Source organism: Salvelinus sp. IW2-2015, linkage group LG6.2, assembly GCF_002910315.2.
Source record: "Salvelinus sp. IW2-2015 linkage group LG6.2, ASM291031v2, whole genome shotgun sequence".
In the NCBI taxonomy this organism is placed as follows: domain Eukaryota; kingdom Metazoa; phylum Chordata; class Actinopteri; order Salmoniformes; family Salmonidae; genus Salvelinus; species Salvelinus sp. IW2-2015.
Window position 1 is genome coordinate 996,668 of NC_036846.1, and position 10,406 is coordinate 1,007,073.

The 10,406-nt window shown below is 49.3% G+C and overlaps 2 protein-coding genes across 3 annotated transcripts in view; both read right to left on the bottom strand.

Annotated features, from left to right (window-relative positions):
* Positions 1 to 396: 396 nt before the first annotated feature.
* Positions 397 to 7,452, bottom strand: LOC111965483 (FERM and PDZ domain-containing protein 1-like). Of its 2 annotated transcripts, none has more exons than XM_023989660.2 (6): positions 7,335 to 7,452; positions 7,121 to 7,213; positions 6,670 to 6,852; positions 6,179 to 6,326; positions 4,860 to 5,945; positions 397 to 4,725 (listed from the first exon to the last, which is right to left on the bottom strand). In XM_023989660.2, the coding sequence occupies exons 1-6, from the start codon at positions 7,410 to 7,412 to the stop codon at positions 2,081 to 2,083; spliced, it is 4,233 nt and encodes a 1,410-aa protein (XP_023845428.2). In that variant the 5' UTR covers positions 7,413 to 7,452; the 3' UTR covers positions 397 to 2,080. The 2 variants fall into 2 exon arrangements, with proteins under 2 accessions (XP_023845428.2, XP_070300277.1); XM_070444176.1 differs by having other exon boundaries at positions 6,122 to 6,326.
* A 2,382-nt stretch (positions 7,453 to 9,834) lies between these two features.
* The window catches only part of LOC139027921 (FERM and PDZ domain-containing protein 1-like), a 6,802-nt gene continuing 6,230 nt past the window's right edge, over positions 9,835 to 10,406 (bottom strand). The window contains exon 5 of the mRNA XM_070444140.1: positions 9,835 to 9,855. Within this exon, the coding sequence (XP_070300241.1) occupies positions 9,835 to 9,855 (21 nt within the window). The remainder of the gene's footprint in view (positions 9,856 to 10,406) is intronic.

The window sequence follows — 10,406 nt, forward strand, 5'->3', positions numbered from 1 at the left end:
GGATCCCGGATAGCCCTAACCGCTCCAGATGTGATAGTCCGGCCCTGTGAGTGGATTTTGACATCAGCATCCCATTGTTGTCCTAGGTACAGTCTTAACGTCCCTCCAGATCTAATGGATTTAACTAAGGGAGATAATCAGGTGGCATCAGATGTAGTTGAGCCTATTAGTGGGCAACACTTTGGATAAGCCAAGCCATCCAGACAGTTATATGGAGTGATATTAGTGCCAAAAATTCAATTTCTGTCAGTCGACTATTGACATCTCAAATCTACCCAAATACCTATTTGAAGTGTCTTGGAATGTGCTTGAATCTCATGCTACAAGCCAAATATCTGCTTAGCTTGAACAAAAAAGAGGAAAATGACAGTGACAAGCTGTCATGACAGTGACATATCTGTGTCCCATCAGACGAAAGGCAAAAACACAAATTTATTTAGTCAAACTTCAGACTGAATATGTTTACAGCATCTTGACAGGATCAGTGAGTTGTGACAGTTTCCAGTCACAAAACAGCTCTGCATTTTACCCACAACACAGTAGGTTGGAGGCCTTTGTTGGGATATGTTGCATCCCATTACATGCAACATTGCAGAACGTTGCAATCCTGAACTAGCCTGTGATCCTACTCCACATCTCCCATTATCATAAGGGGAATCCCTCTGTATTTCCATTAACAATGGCTATAAAACATATACAGATAATCTTGTCTTTAATGTTAACACAATTGTAACAGAGAATGATATGTTGGAGAACAGGAAAGTAGTGGTTATGTTTGCATAGCCATAAACTAAGGAAGGACAGATAGAATCAAACGAACACAAACATGTCTATCAACAGCTCTGGCACAAACAGAATCAGTCAGTCCGTCCGTCTGCAGAGCTAAACATGGGCAAGTAGTAAAATTGTGGCTCGGTGTTAAATTACTTTGGATCGTTGCTACATCTAGTTAGCTTTAACAGTCAGCCTTGTCAAAAACTTTGTACAAAATACCAAATTAATTCCTTTCCCCTATTCCACCACCCACGCAGCCCACCCCAGAAAAATATATGTATCCTTTAGATTCAAAGTTGATGTACTGTATAATTACTGCATAAGCATTTGGGTTATTGAGTGTTTACTCCGTTCAAGCATTCTCACACAAGTAGTCAGTCAGGAGCCAGGAACGGTGTACACTTTTCACGGGGTTAATTTCTGTAACTTCTGCAAAATGTAACTTTCTTTCACGGTCAATAGTTCTCCCTTTGCATTTGTTTGTAAACTGAAGGGGTGGGTCTCGGCAAATGTAAAAGTTAGTGATTTACTGTTAGACCGAAAAAGTTTTTCCCCAATGGACAAATCTAAATGACAGATTTGAACTTTAACTTGATCGACAGAATCATTAAATAAGCAGAAGATAAAGTAATGCTCTCTCGTCTCCTCCGCAGACACCAGGTCAGAGGAAGGGAGGTGGGTGGAAGTAGAAAATCACACATGACAAAAACAATATATACAAAATCCAGTGATAACCACCGGGGTCTTACACCAGCAGGTCCCTTCACATCATAGACCATGGTGCAAACATACTTAAATACGTACATACATATTTCATACATACACATACAGAATATAATAATAAAATAAGATAGATAGTTATAAAATACCTATGTACAAATGCATAATCCAGATGAGTCTATCGGGAGACCTAGCAGTAATGGCAGTCAGTGGAAGAGGTTCCTCTCATCATTTATGGATGTGTTTGGTGTGTGTGTGTGTGTGTGTGTGTGTGTGTGTGTGTGTGTGTGTGTGTGTGTGTGTGTGTGTGTGTGTGTGTGTGTGTGTGTGTGTGTGTGTGTGTGTGTGTGTGTGTGTGTGTGTGTGTGTGTGTGTGTGTGTGTGTGTTTATTCTGTGTGCTGTGGTGTGCATGGCACTTACTGTACAAGTGTGTATGTACTGAACTATATGTAGGGCCACACACCAGATCCCACTTTGCTAAAGAATCGTGTCAACAGCCCTTCCTCCTCCTCCCTTCTCTTACTAAGTCCTCCCCTCATCTCACCTCAGTCCTGGCGGTGAGGAGGGGTTTTAAAAGTTCAGAGGTCAAAAGTGGAAAGGTGTTTGACCCAGCAGGTCTGTCGTGTCCGGCGAGTGCATCCTGAACAGCTGCGTGAGCGCAAAGACGGAAGAGATGAGCACCGTGCAGCGTTTGGCCAGCAGCCTCACCCCCTCGCCCTCTCCCTGCCTCTGTCCATTCCCAGACCCAGTCCCACTGCCAGCCCCAGCCCTGGTTTCAGCCGTCTCCACAGCCCCAACAAACTCCCGGTACAGCCCTACAATCTCCTTCAGCTTGTCCAGAGCCTCCTCCTGGCCCTCATCATCAGTGCTGTGGATCTGACGCCTATTGCGGCAGATGTCACAGCCAGGACAGGGGTGTGTTCTCAGGCAGGCTGCAGAGAGCTGCACAAGGGCACTAAAGCTGTTGGATAAGGACCGAAGCGCCTCCTCCGGAGCCCAGCCCACACGCGTGGCACGCTGGCACCCTGTTGCCAACCGCCGGGCCTCTGCCTGGAGTAAACTCCTCTCAGCCTCTGTCAAGAGTAGAGGACTTGCCCCTCCACAGCATGGGGTCGGACCCTCCTCTTGCCCCACGTCTTGGTTGGGTCCCTCTTCTCCACACCCATCCTGGTCTGTTTTAGAGTGTTCTGATGATGGTGGTGGCCCAGTCGTGCCTCTCTCCAGGACCAGGCGTAGCTGATCGATGTCCTGCCTCAGGGAGGCAAAGCCCCCCTTCAGCCCCACGTAGCGTTTGTTGGTGAGGGAGCGCAGGGCGCCTATAGGGGGCGTTGGGGAGACAGGGCGGGATAGGAGGGGGCTAATTTCTGAGGAGGCAGTGGAGAGGGTAGAGAGAGGGCGAGGGGTGTCCCTCAGCAGGGACAGGATGTTGGGGGAGGGGACAGGGGAGGTGGGGGAGGGCAGGGGTGTAGAGCGGGCTTGTTTGGGGCGCGTGCGTTTGGAGAACTCGTAGATTGTGAGCTCCTCGTCAAAGCCGCAGCCATCCTCCACGTCGCCGCTGAAGCAGTTGGCGTAGACGGTGCGGCACCCACACGCCTCGCGGTGGGCCTGTGGAGGGGTGTGCACCAGAGAGTCCCCCTCTAGGGGTGGGCCTGAACCACCCCCTAACCCCACCTCTGAGTGGGGCCTGGACTGGGGCTGCTCCGACTTGCAGGAGCCCAGAAACCCATAAGGCTCAGAGACGTGCGGCCCATTTTCTCTCAGGGCCTGGTTGGGGTGCGACACGTTCGTCCCATTGGCCTCCTTCAAACGGGGAGTCACTTCCTGGAACTCTTTGATGGTCGCTATGACGACCTCGGCTCCATCCTCCAGCACTTCCTTCTTCCCTTTACCCGCTGCAGTCTCACCTACTGCCTTGGCAGTGACCTTGCTGACCTCGGAGGCTCCGCTGACCGACAGACCGGAGCCGTACCCGGACGTGACATCCTCGTTGACAGAGCTGGTGGAGGGGTAGTCCAGGGTGCCCAGGATCTCCTGGGAGCGGGTCATGTACCAGGGCAGGGCCTGGATCCGCCCTCTCAGGGCTGAGGTAGGCAGACGGCCCCCCAGGCTGGAAGAACTGACCCTCAGGTCTGAACCTGACCCTGACCTCCCTGTGCTCTCTGGGCCTCCCGCTGTCCCTTTAGAGGAGGTGGTGAGGGAGGTGGTCAGACTGAGGGGGCCGTCTGCGTTTTTGGGGGACAGGTTGTCGTGACTCAGAGAGACCCTCCTCCCGGACTGAGCGCTCCCATTGCGACTGCCCCAGGGGTGGAGGCCGTTCGGTGGGGACACCCCCTCTTTCTCCTTCGGTGAGACCGGGATGGGGAGGACTGTTAGGGGATGAAGAGAAGGAGGGGAGGTTCTGGGAGAGAGCGGTGGAGGGCTGGTAAGGCTCAACCTGATCTCATCTCCTGAAGCCGAACGTGGAATGGGGGATAAGCTTTGCAGCTTTCTCGGGGGTTCCACCCCAACCCCATTTCGGACCTCTCCCTTCGGCAGGGAAATCCCATTTGTTTTAGTTTCAACTCTCGCTGTCTGCTTGTCAGCAGTGACCAGAACACAATCTTTAGGAAGCATGTTAGGAGTCCTGTTCTCTATCTTAGAACTGTTCTCTATCTTAGAACTGTGCTCTTGCTTAGAACTGTTCTCTATCTTAGGCCCGTTCTCTTGCCTGAGCCCGTTCTCCACAGCCTGAGGTTCAGCAGGGGGCTGCTGGTTCTTCCGTACAGCCGTGATGAGGGGGGAGGAGAGTGGAGGCCCCCCCGCCCCCGAGGTGACTGATTTAAACTCCATCGTTTCCGGCTCCATGGTGTCTATCTCCAAGAGCCCCGCGTGACCCCCACGAGCATCCCCGTTACAGTGGGCGTACGGACCCCCACACTTGGGAGACCTCTGGGGGTCTATCTGGGGCTTGGGGGCCAGTTCAGGTTTAGGGGCCAGTTCAGGTTTTGGGGGTAGCTGGGGCTTGGGGGCCAATGGTGGTTTGATCTTGGCATCGACACTCTGCATGGAAGACTGGTTTGAGTGGAGCTTTGGGTCTCGTTGGGTCTCCTGCTGTTTCTTGTGGTCAGGTGAGGAGTGCTTCTTTTTGAGGGGTGAGGGAGGCTCCCTCTCTGGTACCACTGGCAGTCCCTTTCCTGTGCCACTCCAGCGTTTACTGTGTCTATTATCGTCAGCCACATCCAAACTGTTTTCTGTGCGAGAGAGAGAGAGAGAGAGATGGGGGTATTAAAAGGGTGACAGAAATCATTCAAAACCTTCACTTTAACACTTTAACAGCTCTATACACAGTTACTCTGTCAGCGAAGAAGTGATGTCAACAACCCACCTGTGCCATCAGGAGGAACTGGAGGAGTGAACCGCTCCTGGGCATCGAAGAACTCATCGTCTGACTCTGAGGCACTTTCCCTAGCAACAGGAGGAGGAGCGTTAGGGGACGGCGTTAGGAAAGGACCGGAATCTCCGGAGTGTCTTGATAGACTCTCCTCCCCTTTGYGGGTGGAGCTACAAGCCGCCCTCTTTTCACAGAAGGAGATGTGGATGGGGATGTCTAACTTGTTGTTGGAAGCAGTTTTGTTAGACTGGGCGCAGATCTTGTCTATGAGGCGCAGGTCTACGTGACTTGGGATCTTAGAGAGCCGTCTCAGTTCCTCCTCATCGTTGTCATCGTCAACTTCCTCCGTCTCCTCCTCGTCGCTGGTGGCCTCGRGGGGGCTGGGGAGATAGCTGCCCTTGGAGTGTTCAGTGAAGCACAGGCACGAGCTGTCGTTGCTGCGGTAACTCAGGTTGGTGGGGCGTACGGGGGCAGAGGCCGTGCTGCCGGGGGCGCCCTCTCTCTGACGCTGAGGAGAGGGAGCTGTGACCTCCAGGAGGAACGGGTGGTGGACATCCAGGGTTGTGGTCCCCTGAGTTGGCCGTTGGGACCGGAGAGAGGGGCTGTCCTCACGCAGGGCGACCAAGCGAGAGGAGGCCTTGGCTGGGCCTCCTCCTCTGGCTGCAGCTGCAGCGCTGCTCTCCTCCAAGGCCGCCTTCAGAGAGCCGCTGGACAGGCTGGAGAAGCTACTGTTGACCCGCGGGTCTGTGTGGTACCAGTTGTCGTGTTCCACTGTTCCTGCGTTAGCTTTAATTCCTAGCATGATCTCTCTTCCTCTCACTTCCCTTCCGTTCTCTTCCTCTACCTCCATGTCCTTCTCTGACAGCTCAATGATCGTCACCTCTTGTTTCTCTTCGTATTCTTTCCCAGCTCTCTCTTTCTTTCCCTCCGCTCCTCTCTGCTCCTCTTCTTCACTCCTCCACCCCTCCCTGTCTTTGCTGGCAGGTGCGGGGCGTTTGCGGGTGTGAGTTGGTGGAGGCTCGGTGGGGTAGTCCTCGTCTGACGAGTCATCGGAGTCACTACAGCAGCGGGACACATAGCCTGGGAATGACAAAGAAAAAATATGTTTTTCTCAGTTACATAATAAAGTTTACTATGTAAATAATAGTAGTCAATTGAATACTATCCATACTGGCTGATATCCACGTATCAACGCCAAAATAAATAGTAAGATCAATGCCAAAAAGGAAAAATTATTGTTAAACATTGATGCTCACTTGTCAGCGATTCATAGCAAACTCCCTCTATAACGGCGAACCTCCCTTCACACACACCTTCCTCAGCAGGTATCCTGTGCACCCGCACCTTGGGGCGTCTCAGACGGAACACACACACTCTGGGGTCCACCAGGAGCTTGCAATAGCCCCCCAGTAGACACGCCAAGTCTTTGGCTGCCAGAGAGTCCATCAGTAAGGCAAAAGGCTGGAGAGAGAGGGTGAAGAGAGAGTGAGAGAAAGAGAAAGATAGAGAAAGAAAACGAGTGAGAGAAGTAGAGAGACAGAGTGAGGGAAGTGAGAGCGAGAGAGGAGGGGAGAAGAGAGAGACCGAGAGAGAGGGGGGGGAGCGAGAGTGAGAGAGATGGAGAGAGAGAGAGGAGGGGAGAAGAGAGACCGAGAGAGGGAAGTAGGAAGAGAGAATGCATGTCGTATTTTCCATCCACTGTATCTGTGTGAACTAAGCGTAGCTATGAGCAAACGTGTGTGCCTGAGAGAGTGTGTGTGTGATTTCTGTGTGTGTATCCTATACAGTGTGTATGGTATCCTACCTTGATGTCGTGCAGGGAGATACGTAGCAGGCTGACTCTGTCYGACTCAGAGAGCAGCTCCACTCTACTGATGCTGCTGAACTCTACCAGGGTTGACACCATGTTGAGCTTGTGGTTGACCACCTGACTCAGGCCRTAGCGCGCCCCCACCAACAGACTGACCAGCGCCTCCCGGTCCTGCAACTGGGGTGGGGGAGGATGGAGAAGAACAGAGGGGGAGGTGGACAGAGGGGCAAAGAGAAAGGGGTGTGGGGTGAGAGAGGGAGAGAGAGAGAGGGAAGAGGGGTGAAAGGAAGAAAAAAGTAGATACAGTCTGAGACGCATGCTGAACAAGGTCAGGACGGGGGGGAACAATCCTGTCCAGCCAATAACAGCTCTCTAAATTGGGGCAGAGTCAGAGAATGGTTGACAGCTGTGATGATCCTTTGTAAATTGTTTCAAACACACTAACCATCATGGTGGCTGTATAGGAGCGGCCTCCGTAGGAGATTAGTTCTCCAAGCTGGGTGAGGTAGGCCAGCCGGGCCTGAGTGGCTGAGATAACCTGGGAGAGGGAGAGCGAGAGAACGACGACGATGACAACATGGACGACAACAACGACAAAAGTATTGCACATATAATCTCTCCCTCCTTTCTCTCCCCTCTCCTTCTCCCTCCCACCATACCTTCTGTCGTGGCTCCAGCAGTGAGTGGATCTTCTTGAGGTGGTAGCTGATGGCTTTCCTCAGGTCCTTCTCTCTCATGTTACTGAGCAGAGTGGGAGAGATGAAGCATTCCAGACCAAACTCTGTTCCTGTCACCAATTACATAATCACGGAGACAATATCCAAGTTGGTTTGTGTTGTGTGTGTGTGTGTGTGTGTGTCGTGTGTGTGGTGTGTGTGTGTGTGTGTGTGTGTGTGGTGTGTGTGTGTGTGTGTGTGTGATGTGTGTGTGTGAGTGTGTGGTGTGCTGTGTGTGTGTGTGTGTGTGTGGTTGTGTGTGCGCGTCTCTCTCACACGTGACTGCTCTTAGATAGAGGTCCGGGGGGGTACCTATACTGTTCAGCTCTCTCGTGCATGTGCAGGGCAGCCAGACGGCAGTCGCGGTGTTACACTTCATCTCCGCCACCGCAAACCCTCGTCCTGTAATACGTCCGACGCTCTGACAACACACACACCAACACACACAGAGAGAGTGTTATACACACAATACAACATTACATATACACACAAGCATGAAACACAAAAACACACGGGCAGAAATGAACACACACAAAGGTATGACACCCATTTTTATTGACTCTAAAATAAATCACGCTGACACAGGTTTGGCTATAATAAAGGCTGCAGCAGAAGCGAATTCCTTTTCTCTGCACGTAGTTCCGCGATTGGCTGGGGAAAACCGCTGGCTGGTGGTAAATTGTCGTTCTATCATGTTCAATGGATGATATACTGTGGTCATAAAATAGAATAATATCAAATGTGCGGCATTTTTAGTTGTTCTTCTAGATATAATGAAATACAAATGTCATCCCACAAGCCCACTAAATACATGAATTAGTGAATAAAAACGGCAGATGTAAAGAAATATATTTAAACCTAATTCATTCTCTTTCAATTTGCGCCATAGAAACGAATTATCAATATACTAAAACTAGGCCTTGGATATATTTCTTGATATTTCCTTGCCCCTTATGGGCCATCAGCGGGACAAAATCTTGACGAGTCTACAAGATCGAGGTGACTGCCTTATTATCACTAAATAGGTTCATCTTGATATTTTAGGCTAAGCCGTGAATACAGTTTCCAAAATGATACACACATCCAAAATGATGTATGCGATTGCAAAAGCGAATGCTTCTAAACGAAAGAGTCACCTAACTTGCGGGGTTCTTCAATAGACTACGGCGTAGGCTAATAGACCTACTTGTTGGTCTAGTTAGGTTAGGCTGTTTAGTTAGGCCTAGTGATACTGTCGCTCATCATCAGTTGATCCAGCAAATCATTTTCTGAATGACAGATTTGTGATATGGCAGGCGATGCAAAAACAGCCAGTGCAGGAAAATAGTGTTCGGGAAGATTGTCCAGAATACGTTAATGTCCTTTTCGTTGTGCCAGTGAAGTTGTGATCCACATTGGATCCAAACCAATACCTAACATTTATGTTGATCATGTGCTACTGTCTGCTTGATTTACAACAAGGTATGGAAGATTTAACAGAGAAAGCATCAATGTAATGAGTTAATGTTTTCATGTGTTTCTGTGCGTCGGATTGGACCGAGGTGGGCTACCGTGCGAACGCCCAGCAGTATTTTCCTTTCTGTTGTTCCGGACATTTAATGACAACAAATGAGGAGCCTAGTGGGCTTCTAAACAAAATGATTTGGTGAATTTGAATGGTAATGATGGTGAGAGCCCAGTAACAGATGGACTCCGATCCCTTTAATCATCGAGGTTATTGTTACTTGGTGTCTCTAAAATCACAATGTTTCCATTTCTATTGTCATGTCACAAAAAGTGTTTATTTTTTTATAAATTCGCTAGCCTATGCTACAAAATACAGGCCTAATATTCTGCCCATATGAACAAATGTATTTTAGGCCAAAGCCTAAAGAACAGCTACATTATTTATTGAAAAGAAGCAAATAGACACCTTGTTTCACATTCTTTAATAAAAGCCTCATAAACACAAACAGGCATATAGGCTACAGCTCGCTTCACAGTTTCCCCCGCCAAATAGGCCTACAAGGAAACTCAATTTATCTCGACGATGTTGAGAGCGCGGGGGTATGTATGTAAGCAGCTGTAGTACCTTCCACAAAAAGTGTTTCACCACCAGGGTTAGTATTCAAGCGGCGTGACACCAATAGACAACCGTACACAGGCTGTTGAGCAAAACAACTCGCGTTAGGATACGGAGTGAACCAAAACACCTACACATTACACAGGTTATACTGAGGTGACCAAACACCTACCATTACACAGGGTTATATTGAGGTGACCAAACACCTACACATTACACAGGGTTATATGAGGTGACCCAAACACCTACACATTACACAGGGGTTATACTGAGGTGACCCCAACACCTACACATACAACAGGGTTTATACTGAGGTGACCAAACACCTACACATTACACAGGTTATACTGAGGTGACCAAACACCTACACATTACACAGGGTTAACTGAGGTGACCAAACACCTACACACATTTACACAGGTTATACTGAGGGACCAAACACCTACACATTACACAGGGTTATACTGAGGTGACCAAACACCTACACATTACACAGGGTTATACTGAGGTGACCAAACACCTACACATTACACAGGGTTATACTGAGGGACCAAAACACTACACATTACACAGGGTTATACTGAGTGACCAAAACACATACACATTACAACAGGGTTATACTGAGGTGACCAAACACATACACATTACACAGGGTTATACTGAGGTGACCAAACACCTACACATTACACAGGGTTATACTGAGGTGACCAAACACCTACACATACACAGGGTTATACTGAGTTGACCAAAATAATTCACATACAACAGGGTTATACTGAGGTGACCAAACACATACACATTTAACACAGGGTTATACTGAGGTGACAAACACCTACACATTACACAGGGTTATACTGAGGTGACCAAAACACCTACACATTACACAAGGGTTATACTGAGTGACCAAAATAATTCACATATACAACAGGGTTATACTGAGGTGACCAAACACA